General features: G+C 50.7%; 1 protein-coding gene across 5 annotated transcripts in view; it reads left to right on the top strand.

Moving 5' to 3' along the window:
• GALNT18 (polypeptide N-acetylgalactosaminyltransferase 18) overlaps positions 1–13629 on the top strand; it is a 296165-nt gene that overhangs the window by 280338 nt on the left and 2198 nt on the right. For 3 of the 5 annotated variants that reach the window (XM_036325391.1, XM_036325389.1, XM_036325388.1), the window contains 2 exons: positions 2582–2746; positions 13308–13351. In XM_036325391.1, coding sequence (XP_036181284.1) covers positions 2582–2746; positions 13308–13351 — 209 coding nt within the window. The remainder of the gene's footprint in view (positions 1–2581; positions 2747–13307; positions 13352–13629) is intronic. The other 2 variants (XM_036325392.1, XM_036325390.1) reach the window with 1 other exon arrangement.

Here is a 13629-nt window from a genome sequence, read left to right as displayed (position 1 = left end):
TGTTGGATGGATGGGTGGATGACTGGGTGAGATGCTTAACTGCATCTGTTTAATTGCCCAAATCTTATCAGTTATCAAATTCTCCCTCAACTCCAATCCCCTGGAGGGCGCAGCAGGTCATCAACTTTGCTTGATGGGCAACTGGAAATCCAGGCCTCACAGGGATGGTGTCAGGATGCTCAGGCGGAGCCCACTTCTTACCCAATTTAGGTGCTGAATCGTCTCCCTGGCCTCGGTGTTCTGGTCCCGTTTCCACATGAAGCCGTGCATTCTGCACTTGGCCTCTGCTCAGAACTTGGTCACCCTGGCCCCTCGCCGCTGTTATGGGAAGAATCAGTAAACTTTAGTAGTTTCCCCATCTATGTCTATGGACTCGCCAAGCCTGATAACTTGTAAGATTACCTTGGAGAGCAGATCCTTTCTGTACTAAGGTCTTCCTTCTATCCCTCCAGACCCACTCTCCACCCGTCTCCTCCCCCTCTGAGAGCCGACTTTACGGAGTGTTTAGGTCGGCTCCCGTGTTCTCCGGCTTCCAGATGGGTTCTGCCAATGGGCTGGCCCAGCAGAAGAATGGAAAGAGGATGGGAGGGTGAAGTCGGGGTATTTATTCACCACCACTCACTGTTACCCCCAAACCTTCCTTCCTGAATCTTCTCTCAAGTCAACCTTCTCTACATAACTTTTCTCTTCTAGGTTCTGGCAACTTCTCTCTCCTCTCCTCCGTTTGGGCCTAGGAGTGATAGCAGCTCCATGTTACCATCCTCAGGGAATTATCCTATCCCTTGCACCCACCCACGCCATTGAAAACTGTGCCTTCATTACATTATATCCGTGGCAGTTCCTCTGTTGAGTGTTCCATCTGTTCCTGCTGGGACCTTGATTTATACCCTGGCCTGAGCTTCTTCTTAGGTCTGAAGTGACCCTGCCTGTCTCTCCACCCCCTCCCTGGACTTCCAGGCATCAGGCAAGTGTGGTCCTGAAGAACCTCCCCTTACTTTCCCTCCTTACATGCACTGCCCGCCTCGCCCCATGGTCCCTTTCATTCCCTGCACTCAGGTTTTAAAAATCTATTAACCACCTCCTTTAACTAAAGCAAGAACTACTTCATTTTGCCATTGGGAATGAGTCAAAAATGTTTACCAGTGAGAATTTTGAATAGATCACTATAATAAGAGGGCCCACCCTGAATTCTAACCTAAAGCAAAGAAATGTGGTATCTGGATTTGCCCAGAGGTCTAACCATAGGTGGGGTGTCACTTCCTTTAGGAGTGTGAAAAAAGGGGCTCACAGAGACCTGTGACTGTCCACTTAGAGCCCTTGTTGGGAGCCACTGCTCGGGGAAGGCCAGCACTCATGTCCTTTCTTCTCTACCAGGGTCAGCAAATGACAGAGCACGGGACAGCCCTGTTTTTGTAAGGAAAGCATCACCGGAATGCAGCCACTGGTTCCTGTGTTACCTGTGGCTGTGTCCATGCTTCAGTGGCAGCATTGGGTTGATGGGGATGGCAGGGCTCTCTGTGCAGAAACTTAACACAACAGTGACTCTGGCCCTTACAAGGCTGGCCCTTGACTGGTGTCCGAGAACTTAGATTTCAGGAGGGTTCCCACCATTCCCACTCTGGTACAAGTAGCTCATGGTGTCTGCACTGGTTGTATAAACCGTATGGTTTATGCTAAATACCTGATTTCCTTCTGGAAGTCTGGAACTTTCTTACATACCAGGCAGAGGCTGCCTATGTGAAGAGCCCCCCAAAAAGCCCCTGGGGGCTTGGTCTGTAAGAGCACTTCACGGGGGCTGTCTCAGCTCCTAGCGGGGGGAATTCTGCGCGTCCTGTGTGACCTCTGGGAGAGGACCTTGGAAGCTTGGACCTGGTTTCCCCAGACTTCACCCCATGTGCCCTTTCCCTTCACTGATTTGATCTGTATCCTTTCACTGATAAATCGTAGCCGTGAGTACAGCCATGTGCTGAGTCCTGTGAGTCAGTGAATCACTGAGCCTGGGGCTGGTCTTGGGGACCTCTCCATACTCCTGAAAAGCCAGAAATATTTGCCATCTGGCCCTTTAAGAAAAAGTTTGCCAACCCCTGCTGTGCACAGTCCTAGGATGGATGGAAGTTACCTGTTGTATATCTCCTATCCCCCAGACTCCAAACCCCCTAATAGTGTCCAGGTTTCCTGCTCTCTAACTACTGGCCACGCACAGTATCTTGCATAAAGTATTTATGGAGGGAGAAGTCAGAAAGCCTGTAAATAATGGATTTAAGAAGTGCTTTTTAAACGGTGGGTGGTGAAATCGGTTTAAAAGGTTTGACCAATGCTTTTCAATGGAAGAATAGAATAGAAAGCATTTGCATTTAGGGAGGCTAAGTTTCATTTCTTGAAAAGTTTGTTTCAATTGTACATGTGGACCAGATGCTGTGCTGGATCGCAATGTAAAAGGGAATCGTCTAGTCAATTGCAATAGAAAACATATGAAGGTCAGTGGATTATAATCCCTTCGCCAGATGCTTGGGAGACACCCTGCTAACCCTCCCCATCTCTTTGGTCGTCAGCATGTAACCTCCTTCTCCCCCACCCACAGAACGTGTACTACACGAGCAGTCAGCAGATCCATGTGGGCGTCCTGAGTCCCACAGTTGACGACGATGACAACCGGTGCCTTGTGGACGTCAACAGCCGGCCGCGGCTCATCGAGTGCAGTTACGCCAAAGCCAAGAGGATGAAGCTTCACTGGCAGTTCTCTCAGGTAACAGCCCAGCAGGAGGCAGAGCAAAGGGAATGGTGAGGGGCCCAGGGGCCCCGGAGGGTCTGGGAGGAGAGGGACACTGTGGCTAGAGAGAGGTGTGACTCCAGGCAACTCTCGGGATTTATTGAGCACTTACTATATGCCAGGGGTTTCACATACATCAGTTCATTGGGTTGTTATTATTAGATTGTCATTGTTGCTGTTTTATTATCATTTTATTTAAGTTTTCGATGTAAGGAAGCAGGCTCAGAGTTGGAAGTCACCTGTACAAAGTCACACAGTAAGAGTAGGGCTGGGATTTAAACTTGGGTTTCTCTGGCTTTAAACCCTCGAATTTCTTCTGCACAAGCTCCTTCTCAGGACAGGAAGCCCAGCCTCCCAGGTATAGACAGTGTTGGGACCCTTCTGATCTATGACCCCTCTGCCTGCCTTCCTCCCAGTAGGGGTCGCTCTAGGGGATGAGGTTACCACACAGGGCAGTGTCTTGGGACATTTTGTAAAGGGCAGTCTGCCTTGACTCACTGAGAGAGGAGGCAGGCGAGAGGAGCCGGGATTTCCTGGAATGGTCCCTGGAGGTCATGGCCCAGCCAGGCACCTGCCACTTGGGGACTTTGTGCCAGCCGGATATGAGGGTTCTTGAACTAAAGTAAGTTCCCTGGCCCCTTCAGAGGCCTTGCTCCTCCCAGGAGCTCTGGAATCACCAGGAAAACAGAGCTTCATCTGTGCAGCCTGGGCCTCTCTGTGTCCAGCCTCATGCAGTTCGATGTTGATAAGCATGGCAACTCCATCTGAAAGGTGACACTGAGATTAAATGACCTGGCCAAGATCGCACAGCCCAAGCACGGCCGAGCTGGAGTTCCAACAGGCCAGCTGAATCTGACCCCAGGCTGCTTCAATATCCCAGCCCCCCAGGGCAGGCCCATCTGCCTCCTTTTCAGCCCTCGCAGACAGACGGCCTTCCCACATATGCTCCAAGGTTGTGGACGGATGGCTCAGCTCATCTGTGCAGATCTGAATGCCTTGGTGCCCCTCACTAACCTTCCATCTCATCTCTCCATCTGTGATTGGGACAGAGAAAGGAACAAAACAATGGGTGTCCTCGAAACAGACCCTCCAAAATCCAGCTCCTTCCTTCCCTCATCTCTGCACATGGCATTGAACAGGGAGCCCAGCACGATTCCTGCTCGAAGGGACACAGTGAGCAACAAAGCAGGCCACGTTGGCGCGTGGGGACGGGGCAGCCTTCGGCCACTTAGGCATCTAGCTAATTGAAACTCCCAGAATGCTTTGATCCTTCTACCAAGGAAACTGTTTGAAAATGATATTTTTAAATCCCTATTTGCAAATCCAGAGAGCTACTCTTACTTGATATTTTGAAATTAACATTTGTGAAATTTTTGTTTAAAGCAAAATGATCAGTATTTATCAAGCGACCTGGAATCTCTCCCCAAGCCCACATTGGTTAGGAGCTGCTCTTGACAAGGCCAGAGGATGCTGGGAGACTCTTAAATAACTAAAGTCGTGTTCTTAGACATATTTTCTTGCAACAGGTTTTAATCTTTGCAAATTTCATGGGGAACCTACCAACTAGAATTTTCCGGTGCAGAAGTTGGGCTGAAAGGAGCTTTTAATGGTGCATTTTAAATCTCCTTTCTGGTTGCACAGCCTGCATTATTTACTCCCCTGAGGGCTGCATTTAAACTCCACAGACACTCAGGCTGAATTAATTTCAAAATAATCTAGTGCGGTTCTCCCCCGATCGCCTACAAAGAAGATAGGCATTTGCATATCTTAGTGTTCCATCTCATACCCTGACTTTCTGTTTAATGCCTTTCCTCTAACTCTGAGAAGCCCTTCTGAATTTCCGATGCTTCCGGGGTGAACCGGGACAGCGCTCGATTCTGACACTGAGAAACCAGGTTTGACAAAAACATCTCTTAGCAACACGGACGCACACGGCTCTAAGGAACAATTTCCCAATAATGAACATTCTTTCCTTCAGTCGTTCATCAAACATTTATGAAGTACAGGGGCCTGGGCAAGAGGGATGCAGATGTGAGTCAAACAGGGCCTCTAGTCGGAGGAGCTCCTGGGCATGTAAACACACCACACTGGGTGATGAGAGCCGAAAGGAGGGGGAGGGTGTTCTGGGACCCCAGGCTGACAGAACTCAGGGAACATTCGAGGCTTGTTTGATCTAGATCTTGGAAGTTGTAGGACAGTTCCCAGGTGTAGAAAGAGAGAAGAACATTCCATGTAGACGCTCAGCCTGGGCAAAGGCAAGAAAAAGCAGAGCACACTTGAGAAATGGAAATCAGGTTTGGTGTGGGTGGGGTTTAGAATTTTCCACGGGGCATAAGAGAGATGAGACTTAAGAGTAAGTGTGAGCAGATAATGGTGGTCGCTGGAAGCCACGCTAAGAAGTTTAGATTTCACCTTAAAAGCAAAGGGAGAAACTAAGGGAGATTCTTAAGCAACAGATTGTGGTGATGGGGTCTGAGTCCCTCCGGCAGCAGAGTACAAGTGGGACGGAAGAAAAGGGGCTGCAGACAGGCAAGCAGGGTAAGGGGCTGCCCCATTCTCCCTGTGAGAGAAGAGGTGACTTGGCTGGCACGGGGGCCTGGGGCCAGGCAGCTGTTGGGAGGACTTGGAGAGTCAATTTAAGTCTATTGGCAGTAGTGATGGGTTAAGTGGAGGTAGTTGTGAAGGGGGCTTATTAATCCAAGACCACCCCAGGACAGCTTCCTCATAGTCAGAGTTGTCCTGACATGAGGTTGGTGGTTCAGAGAAGAGGTGGGCTTAGGGAACACTGGGCAGGCCATCTGAGGCAATACAGCTCTAAACGGAACTGGACTGGATGGTCGTAAGGGCTTGTCATCCCTGAAATTCTGCCATTCTAAGCTGAAATTAGACAGCAGTCCTGAGAGGGCTTTCCCCCTAGAAGCCCCACTGGGCCTGCCTTAGTGAAAAGCAGCATGAATTTGAAAATTAGCTGAGTTCTTGTTTGAGGGTCATATTTACCCCACTTTATGGAATCATTTGTTATTTCACTTCCTGTCCCTGTCTTCTGTCAGCCTGTAGACTGAAGGTCAGGGCTGTCTTCCACTTTCAGAATCTCCAATCCCTCTTGAGAAGCGTGAGACAGAGCAGACATCCAGTGTGCTATTGATCGAAGGAAGGAGTCCCTGATTTAACAACTCACAAATATTAATTAAAGGTTTCTGATGTGCTAGGAGCTAGGTTTGGGGAGACCCAAAGATGAACAAAATCCTTCAATGGTCCTCCTTGCATGCATGCATGCTGAAAATAAAAAATAAAAAACAATAAGACTGTACTTCCAGGACATTTCAATGTAATAGTCAAAGCGCCCTGCTCAGTTGGAAATCCCTAGTTCCTACAGAAAACAACTGCATGCGCTAAGTGGGGTGCTCAAAGTCACAGGGCCAATGTGCACTTCTCCCTCTACTGTAACTCCAGATGGAGGGAGGCGGGGAGGTGGAGATGTTTTATACTAAAACTAGAGGCCCAGTGCACAAAATTTTTGCATTGGTAGGGTCCCTAGCTGCTATCAGTCAGGTACTCCCTCCCTCTCCCCCGCCAGCCCCGCCTGTCATCGAACTCCTGGATGAACTCCCCATGGAGGAGACAATTTGCATACTATGCTTTTATTATATAGGACAAGTGTGTGCACGGTATGGAGTACACATTTGTATGAAGATCTTTTAAAACAGGAGGCTTTGATGAATCGTCAAGTACTCAGACTGTAGTTCATGCTGCCCCCCAGACTGGGGTGTGCCGCCACTCCCGTTGGCTGCCAGGTTCTTTGGTGAAAACATTAGCAGGGCCCATCTGGGAGACAAGGGCACGCAGATCAGTGTTCCATCGGTGGCCGTCCCCACACCTCTGCCCTGTGCTGCCTTCTTCTCAGTGCAGCGTTTATGCATTTTCTAAATGAGGACCATCCAGGACAACAAGAGGTTTCTATTAACGCCAGGAGAGAAGAGAGTTTCCAGAGTATGAGGAGACCGACTGGAGGAGTGCTGAGCACAGAGCCAAGCCCGCCTGTCCAGGGACAATCAGCTCTGATTGGTGGGGTCCAATTTGATAAATTGATGCAAGATGAGTAACCCACTCAGAACGGAACCTGTCTGCAGAGCACATTTCCCAGGGAGCACCGCTCATTCTGCCAAAGAATTTCCCAACACAAGGGAGGAGGAGCTCTGACTTTCTCCCGCTCCAGCCCCCATGCTCTGCCAGGAAGTCCAACTTTGAGAACCTTTTGTGCTGAGCAGAAAGACTCTGGTCGGGTATTTCATTGTGGCTTTGGAATAAAACAGCTTTTCATTTCCATGTCACATGAAGGGGCAAGGGTGGAACTGTCCAGCTTGGAGACTGGCGAAGCTCTGTTCAGGCCCTGGCTGTTTTCTTGGTTATCGTTAGCAGATGGCAGTCAGCACCTCCTTCTCCCCCTGCTCACCCTACAGAGATCAGGAGCCAGGACCAGGTGCGATGGCTCACTCCCCACTACGCAGACCTCGGGGAGGTTTGGAAATGTATTTATCAAGCATCTCTATGGTGCTTACTATGTGCCTGGTACTATTGTAACTGATTTATAAAGATTACTTGATCCCCATGATAATGTCATTAGGTACTTTAATTATCCTCATTCTACAGATGAGGAAACCGAGGCCCAGAAGAACTGAATAATTTGTCCAAGGTCAAATCTGGGAATTCTGTCCAATTTGGGGCCCACACTGCCTTGGTCTCACCTCTGGAAAGCCAGTGGATGGCAGCTATGGCAGCTCCGGGCTGGGACTCCCTGCCAAGCCACGTCGCAGTGCTCCTGAACTGGCTGGATTCCCGCCTCCTTAGCACACTCCCTCCTGCCACCCTGCTGTCTTCATTCCCCACCCACCACCACCACCACCTCCGCCTTTCCTTTCACACTTGACATTGCCATTGCTCCATCCTCAGTCCACTGGAGCTTCACCACAAATCCCAGGCCCGTCTCCCTCGGCCACCAAGTCTCCTTGAAGAAAGACAAACACCAAAGAGCTTATTGAGTCAATGCAGCGTTGGCTATTCATGGCACAGAGAGACCCCTTTCCCCTACAAAATGGCTTAATCTCAGGTGTCTGTAACCAGTACTAACATCCCACCTATGCCTTCAAGTATTTGATTACTGATTATAAACTGCTTAACCTGGAAACTCCTGCGCTCACTGAGCTTAAAGCCAAAGCCCCACTGGGCCACTTGCCCCTGGAAAATTAATTAGAAAGGAGAGTGGAAGGGGAGCTCTGAAATAAACAGAGCAGACAGGATGCAGTCCACACACGACCTCCTGGCGATCACAACCGTGAGACCTGGGTGAGCACAGGCCAGACGCTCCAAATGCCGCTCCTCAGGGAGGCCAGTGCCAGCAACCAGCTGGGCCCAGCCCTTTCCCTGGACAAGGTGATGGTGTTTGAGGTCCCCTCTGTGGTCCCCGGACCAGCACCACCACTAGCAGTAGCACCGGGAAGTTTAAAGAAATGCATTTTGAGCCTCATTGGAGACCTACTGGATCAGAAAAGTGGAGCCCAGTGATCTATGGTTTAACAAGCCCTTCAGGGGCTCTGTCTAATCCATCTACCCAGCCATAGCTCCAGGGGGAGCCAGGATGCTTAGTCTGGTGCTAGCTATTCCACCCCAAGCTGCCACAGACACACACCTGGGGAAACTGAGGCAGGGAGGAAGAGCCACGCGATCTGGGGTCAGCTCCTCAATCCCTCAGCCCCAGGGACTGATGGACAACCATAAATCTGCATGTGCCTGTGGACATGGTCAGTGCTCCACGTGGAGACAGGGTCAGTGCCCCCAGTGCTCTGGCTCCTTTTGCAAAGGACAAGACTGAAGCCCAGCACTTAGCCAAGGTTACGGCCAGGGAGAGCCAAAGGCAGGGCTGGGAGCAGGGGCCCATGTCCTTGGGTTCCGCTCCCACCGCCTCTCATGCCCTTGCTAGTCACCACTCCAGCGAGGCCCAGAGGAGAAGGCACCAAGCTGGGAGCTGGGCACCCAGCTCTAGGGATTATTATTAGGCTTCTTAAGTCTGTACATTCAGCTTTCGATTTTTTTAATGCTGTTTCCATATTTAATTTGGTTCCTTTTCCAATTAAGCTCTCTGTGTGCCACAGCATCTCTCCTGCCAGGTTTAATTGCCCTTATTTAAATTCTTTAATTAAAAGTATTATGTGTTTCCAGATCCTGTAGTTGTAAGTATTACACAAATAATTTAGATGACTGGACTAGTAAACCAAGTGACTGCACCCTCCACAGGGGGCGGGGCCGGGTGGAGGTTCTGCATCAAGCCTCAGCCCCCCAGAGCCCTGGGTCTGTCCCCGAGGCTGCTGGCTGGCCCTGGGTGTGAGGACAAGAGCCTGCTAACAGGTCCCTGCTTCCTTCCTCCCTCCAATGCTTAATGCTCAACACAGCAGAGTGACATGGTTAACATGTCAGTCCTACTCTGCAGTGGCTGGCCCTGTCACCAGGTAAAATGCCAAAGTCCATTCTGTGGCTCTAAGGCCCCACACAACCTGCCCCACACTCACCTCTTGGGCCTCATCTCCTATGCCTACCCCCATGCCTACTCTGAGCTGGGGCCTCTGTGCTGTTCTCCAAACACACCAGGCCTCTGCCTGAGCGGGAGCTTTGCTCTGGGCCCTGGGACTCTCCCCAGATATCCCCTGGGCTAACTCCTCTCCTTCACATCTTGCTCATATCTCCCTCTGACCACCTCTTACCATTGCAGCCTACCTCACCACCATGCCCGAACCCTCTCACCCGGCTTGTCTTGATCTATTCAGGCTGCTATAACAAAACGACCATAGATTGCGTGGCTTAAACAACAAACATTTATTTTGAAGGCTGGGAAGTCCAAGGTCAAGGTGCCAGCAAATGCAGTGTCTGGTGAGAACCCTCTTTCCAGTTTGCATATGGCAGCCTTCTCACTGTCCTCACATAGGGGCGGGGGACGGGGGGAAAGGTGAGAGAGAGAGAGGTCATCCCTCTCCTGTCTCTTCATATAATCCCATTCATGAGGATTCCATGCTCACCTCCAAATACCATCACATAGGGGATTGGGCCTTCAACATGAATTTTAGGGGCACAAACATGCACACACACTGCTCTACATTTTTGTGCAGCCTATCACCTTCTAACACACTATAGAATTTATCATTTGCTCCTCCTCCTAGAATAGTCTTCACTAAGATAAGGATTATTTCTTGTTTGGTCACTGATGTTCCTGACACACAGTAGGCATTCATTAAATATCAGGTGGATGGATGGATGAATGGATGGATGGATGGATGGATGGATGGATGGATGGATGGATGGGTGGATGGGTGGATGAATAGATGGATGGGTGGATAAAACATCTCTCTGCAGAGAGTCTTCAAAAGAACTAGATCAAACTGGCTCTTCAGAGCCTCTTGGAGGTGATTTTCCTCTCTGGTCAAGAAGACCCCAGGTGTTGGGGCACGAACAGCTGTCAGTCTAGTCCACTCCCTTGAGACAGGCAGGGGGTGGAATAAATTGTGGGTGGACTGGCCACTTGTTCTGGTGGGGAACAGTAAAGGGGACTGGCTCCCAGAATCCCCGCCTTACTCTGCCACTGCCTGACCATGTGATCCTGGGCAAGTCTCCTGACCTCTCTGAGCCTCAGTCTCCAATTCTATAAAATGGTGATAATTAGCATCTCCACCTCTCAGGGTTATTGTGAGGAATACGTGAGATCGGGCATGTAAAGCATTTGATACAGTGCTGGGCATGTGGTCGATAGTGTTAACTGTTGTTACTTTTATCCCAGGTGCAAAGCCTGCAGGTAGAGGTGCAGTTGGTAGCAACACCAGGCTGCTCCCAAGGGGGCTGAACTCACCAGGAAGGGACTGAGTGGAGGAGGGGAAGGCTTCTTTCCAATGGCGGTGAATGGAACTTGCCCAGAGAGAGGCAAGACCCCAGAGTTTATTCAGTGAGAGAGGTCAAGGTCTGAGAAGGAAGACAAGAGGGAGAAAGCACCAGGGGCCAGTGCTAGCTCTAGCACCAAGGGGTGGCCTGGCCCTTCTCCCCCTACTCCAGATGTCTTTCCAAGACTCATGCCTGGGCTCTGCTCATTGGGGCTTCCAGGGTGGCCTGACTACTCCATTATATAAGATGCTCCTTTCGGAACTTCCAGACAGGGAGCTCTCCTTGGCCTCACACTCTGCCCTCCCTGCAGCCCCACACACTCTCACAGAGGCTGTGCTTCTGCACACCCCACCCTGCTCTTGGCCTCACTCCATTTCTTCCACATTCTTCCCAGAGGCCACCCTGGCTGTTTCTGCCCCAGGGTCACCACACTTCCTGTCTCTAGGGTGCTGAGGGCATGGTTGGGCCAGGGTAGGGCCTGGGAAATGTCATAGTTGAATCTCTGAAGGAACACTTTACTTCTCAGAGACTGCCCCTGTCTTCTTCTCTCAGCCTTGGCACGGTGCCCTGCAGAAGGCTCAGAATGTTCCTGAGTGGCTGGTGGGAAAGGAGGAGGCCGCGGCCTCCTGTCTGGGACCAGTTCCTCCAAGCTTCCGTGGCCCAGGGTTTGCTGAAGCAGCCTGGCCCAGCCCCTGAGGACATGCTGAGCAGTCAAAATCTCCAGTGGAATGGAAAGTCACTTGGTCTGGCCCCATCTGCTTGCTGTGCACTTTTTCTGGATCCCCCACCTGATTCTATGAACAGCCTCATATCTGTTTGTTGTTTGTAGCTGATAAAGGGATTTCCCATCTGTCCTGCTCATCCTCCAGTAATCAGGACAGAAGTGATCATCTGACCCTAGAGATAATGGAACCAGAAGAGTGGGCGGCTGCCCAGGGCCACACAGCTGACCACCAGAAAAGAAGCATCCTAGTTCAGCACTCTCCCCTTTCCATCTCACCCCCTGGAGTGCCAAACCCCCAGCAGATGTGGTGAATAAGAGAGCTGGCTGGTTTCATCCAGCCTTGCCTGCGCTGCACTCCCAGCAGTGGGTAGGACCACCAGGCTGGCCAGATGTTGGAGCGTCAGGAGAAGCTGGGTACAGTTCCACTGAAGAAGCACCAGCCACATGGCCCAGCCTGTGGGTGGGCAGCAGATGTGCTTGGTCTGGAGGCTGCGAGATTTTACACAGAAGCTATAGAAACTGGGCCAGGCAGAGCCGTGGGCTGGCCTTGTTTGGAGCAAATGTCACAGGGATACCTCTGTGTCCAAAAGTCCAGCCGTTGAGGGATAGGATGGAGCCTCTGAGAGGACAACTTGAGGATATCCGCCACAGTCCCAGCATGGTTCATGGTTCGGGACTGTGGTGTGGCCACCAACAGTGCCCATTCCTTGGCTGTGTTGCAAGGGCCTATTTATTGTTCAGTGGAAATGAGGTGGTTTGTGCTCTGTGATCAGTTCTGAGTGACACAAAACAAAAGGAGGGCAACCAGAATGGGGAGAGTATACAAAATTCTTCCATAAGAAACTCAACGTGGGAAAGCATAGAACTGGGGGACATGGGCCTTACCTTCCCCTGTCAGAAGGGAAGAAGTGGAGAAGCAGGAGCTGACCCAAGTGTGGGACCCCAAGGGGTGTTCTGGGTTCCCTTGCTGGGTGCCCCTGATCTTAGTTCAACAGGAGGAGACTTCCCCCATGAGGAGCCACTGCGGAAAGAAAGTGCTGGTTCAGGGGCTGTCCCTGCAGGTGGACATGCAGAGCTAAAGGGCCCGAGGCCCAAGTGCAGAGCCATTCAGGTTGCAGACGAGAACAAGAGGATCAGCTTCAAAGTTCCTTCCCACATGAGTCCTTTCTGAGCCCCTGTCTCATGGCCACTGTCCTGTCCTGTCAGGACATGACCTGTGGGTTTCTTTCTGGCTGTACCTGGGGAGGGGGGATCCATGAGGTCCCTATTTCAGTTCCCCCTTTGTTCTGATGTCTCTGTGATCCTAGAGGCAGTGAGTCATTGCTCTCCTCAGAGGAGGTGCTGGCTGGGCTGGGCTGCTTCACTCACTCAAATGCTTCTGAAGAGGTTTGCTGTCTACAAGGCCATCTCCCACACACCAGACCTTGGGAAGTTCCACACCCGCTCCTGACACACACACACACACACACACACACTTAACACGGACTTCACCATCTGGCTTCTCACTCCCCTGCCTCCTTCACACTCAGCTCAAAGTCCCTCCTGGGAGCTGGAATTTTGTTTTAATTTTTTTTTTAACTGAAGAACAGCACATACACACAGAAACATGCAAATATACGTACAAAAATAAATGCTCAACTTATTTAAAACCAAGTAAATGCCTATGCAAGCACCACCCTGGTCAGAAAGAGCACCCCACCAGCACCCCAGGCGCCCCCTTCTTGCTTCCTGTCATTTGCCACCCTCTCCACCCCAAAGGTAACTCCACCCTGACTTGAACACTGTGGTTTTATTTTGCCTGCTTGGGAAGTTTATAGAAGTAGGATTATGTATATATTCTGCCTGATTTCCTTTGCTAACATTGTGTTTTTGAAATTCACCCCTCTTGAGTAGAGAGCCAGTGTGTCCGGTTTTGATGCTGCATCGTATTCCTTTATGTGAGTCACCGCTGTTTTCTATCCGCCCTCCTATTGATGGATGGTTGGGTTGTTTCCAGGCTGGAGCTTTTACAAATCATGTTTCAGAAGGCACCTGGGTACCTGTCTGTGGTGCACACCTTTCTGCTAGTTGTATAGCTATAGGTACAGCTGTTGGGTCGCAGGGAAGTGCCTGTTCAGCTGGGGACAGTACTGCCAGTTTTCTCAGTGGTTGTGAGAACTGAGTCTCGATGTGCTCTTGAGATGTCAGTTGTTGCCAGGGGGATGGTGGTGGCAGA

The sequence above is a fragment of the Myotis myotis genome, unplaced genomic scaffold (genome assembly GCF_014108235.1).
Source record: "Myotis myotis isolate mMyoMyo1 unplaced genomic scaffold, mMyoMyo1.p scaffold_m19_p_10, whole genome shotgun sequence".
Lineage (NCBI taxonomy): Eukaryota > Metazoa > Chordata > Mammalia > Chiroptera > Vespertilionidae > Myotis > Myotis myotis.
This window is presented reverse-complemented; position numbering and strand designations above follow the sequence as displayed.